At 39.5% G+C, this 1,561-nt stretch overlaps 1 protein-coding gene across 1 annotated transcript in view; it reads left to right on the forward strand.

Moving 5' to 3' along the window:
* Nucleotides 1-1,561, forward strand: part of NOC3L (NOC3 like DNA replication regulator) — a 22,308-nt gene that overhangs the window by 14,157 nt on the left and 6,590 nt on the right. Inside the window, exon 12 of the mRNA XM_015557844.1 lies at nucleotides 642-763. Coding sequence (XP_015413330.1) covers nucleotides 642-763 — 122 coding nt within the window. The remainder of the gene's footprint in view (nucleotides 1-641; nucleotides 764-1,561) is intronic.

Here is a 1,561-nt window from a genome sequence, read left to right on the forward strand (position 1 = left end):
CCAACCATAAAATTATTTTCGTTGCTACTTCATAACTGTAATGTTGCTACTGTTATGAATCGTAATGTAAATATCTGATATGCAGGATGGTCTTAGGCGACCCCTGTGAAAGGGTCGTTCGACCGCCAAAGGGGTCACGCCCCACAGGTTGAGAACCGCTGCCTTAGATTGTAAAAAAAAGACAACAGCCTGCAAAACAGTACCTATCCAGTGTGAATAAATCAAAATTATACGTGTTTTTTTTTTTGTTAGATTGGCAAAAGATATATTTTTTTGGTGTACTGCAGAATTCTAGTAATTAGTTTATATGTGCCATGAGATGAAAAAAGGTTGAAAATCACTGTCCAGTGCTTTTTAAAATGTTTTGTGAAACTACTTTAGGGACTTATTATTTCAACTTATGGTTATATAATTTTGGTTTATTTCATGAGACTTAGATATGAGATGTACAAGAAATTATCATGTGATCAGTGCTGGTTTTATGAAATCACAGGATGTGTACCTTCATTCTGTTAAAGCTTCACTTTGTGAAAGCTCCTAAGATTGCATTGTTGGGAGGGAGGGGAAGGGGTAAAAAGGTTGAGCTTTGATGATAGTTAGAGTAGTTCAGGAGAAAGTGTACTGGGTTGTACTGATGACATGTTGTCTGTTCCTTTGGCCAGCACACGGAGACATTGAACATTGTGTTTGTAACTTACTTCAGAATACTGAAGAAGGCCCAGAGGTCCCCTCTCCTGCCAGCAGTTCTAGAAGGTCTTGCCAAGTAAGGGCTGTGTAGGTTGAAACCTTGTAGATTGTTTCTAAGTAAATAAGAACGAAGTAACCATGAGTTTTGGTCAGGGTTTCCTAATGATGACTCGTGTCCTTCTCAGTTCTCTTTTTCTTGGTCACCAGCCTTTCCTTGCTTTATTTTTATTTGGCTGCTCTGGAAGGATTCTCATTTACTTGGGTTATATAATTGTTAGACCAAAGGGTATGTTCATTTTAAATTTTGATAAATATTACCAAACTGCATCCCAAAAAGATTATACCAATAGACGGGAATGTGTGACCTCTAGGTCCTTTCCTGTTCTAAGATTTACATGGTGTCAAAGGCTCTTGCATTAATACTGGAGAGACATCCTTGAACTAGTTCAGGGCCTAATCTTTTGTAATGTGTAGAATCCTCTGACGTTTAGTAGCTCCCATGATTCTTTCTCTTTAACTCTAGTGGGTGATCTCAGTTATTTCTAGAAATAGAGGCCCAGGCCAGTCCTGTGACTTAACCTAGGATCATAAAGGTAATACATTGCAGAGCCTGAACTAGACACCAGCTCCAGCTTCTTTGCCCTTAAAGCTTTCATGGGGTCCATATTCTGATAAATAGCAGAATCTTTCCTCCTTCCTTCTTCTCACCACCCGTGTTCCTGGAAGCTGATGCTGCTCGCGCTCTTAGGGCATAGAACAGTGCTGGATGCCCGGTAAACTTTCTTCGGGGAAGTTGTTTGCTCTTAGCAACTTCTTCCCCAGGGCAGAAGTATTTTTGAAATACTGTATTAGTTTGTTTAGTGCCTCATATGTT

Source organism: Myotis davidii, unplaced genomic scaffold (assembly GCF_000327345.1).
Source record: "Myotis davidii unplaced genomic scaffold, ASM32734v1 scaffold271, whole genome shotgun sequence".
In the NCBI taxonomy this organism is placed as follows: domain Eukaryota; kingdom Metazoa; phylum Chordata; class Mammalia; order Chiroptera; family Vespertilionidae; genus Myotis; species Myotis davidii.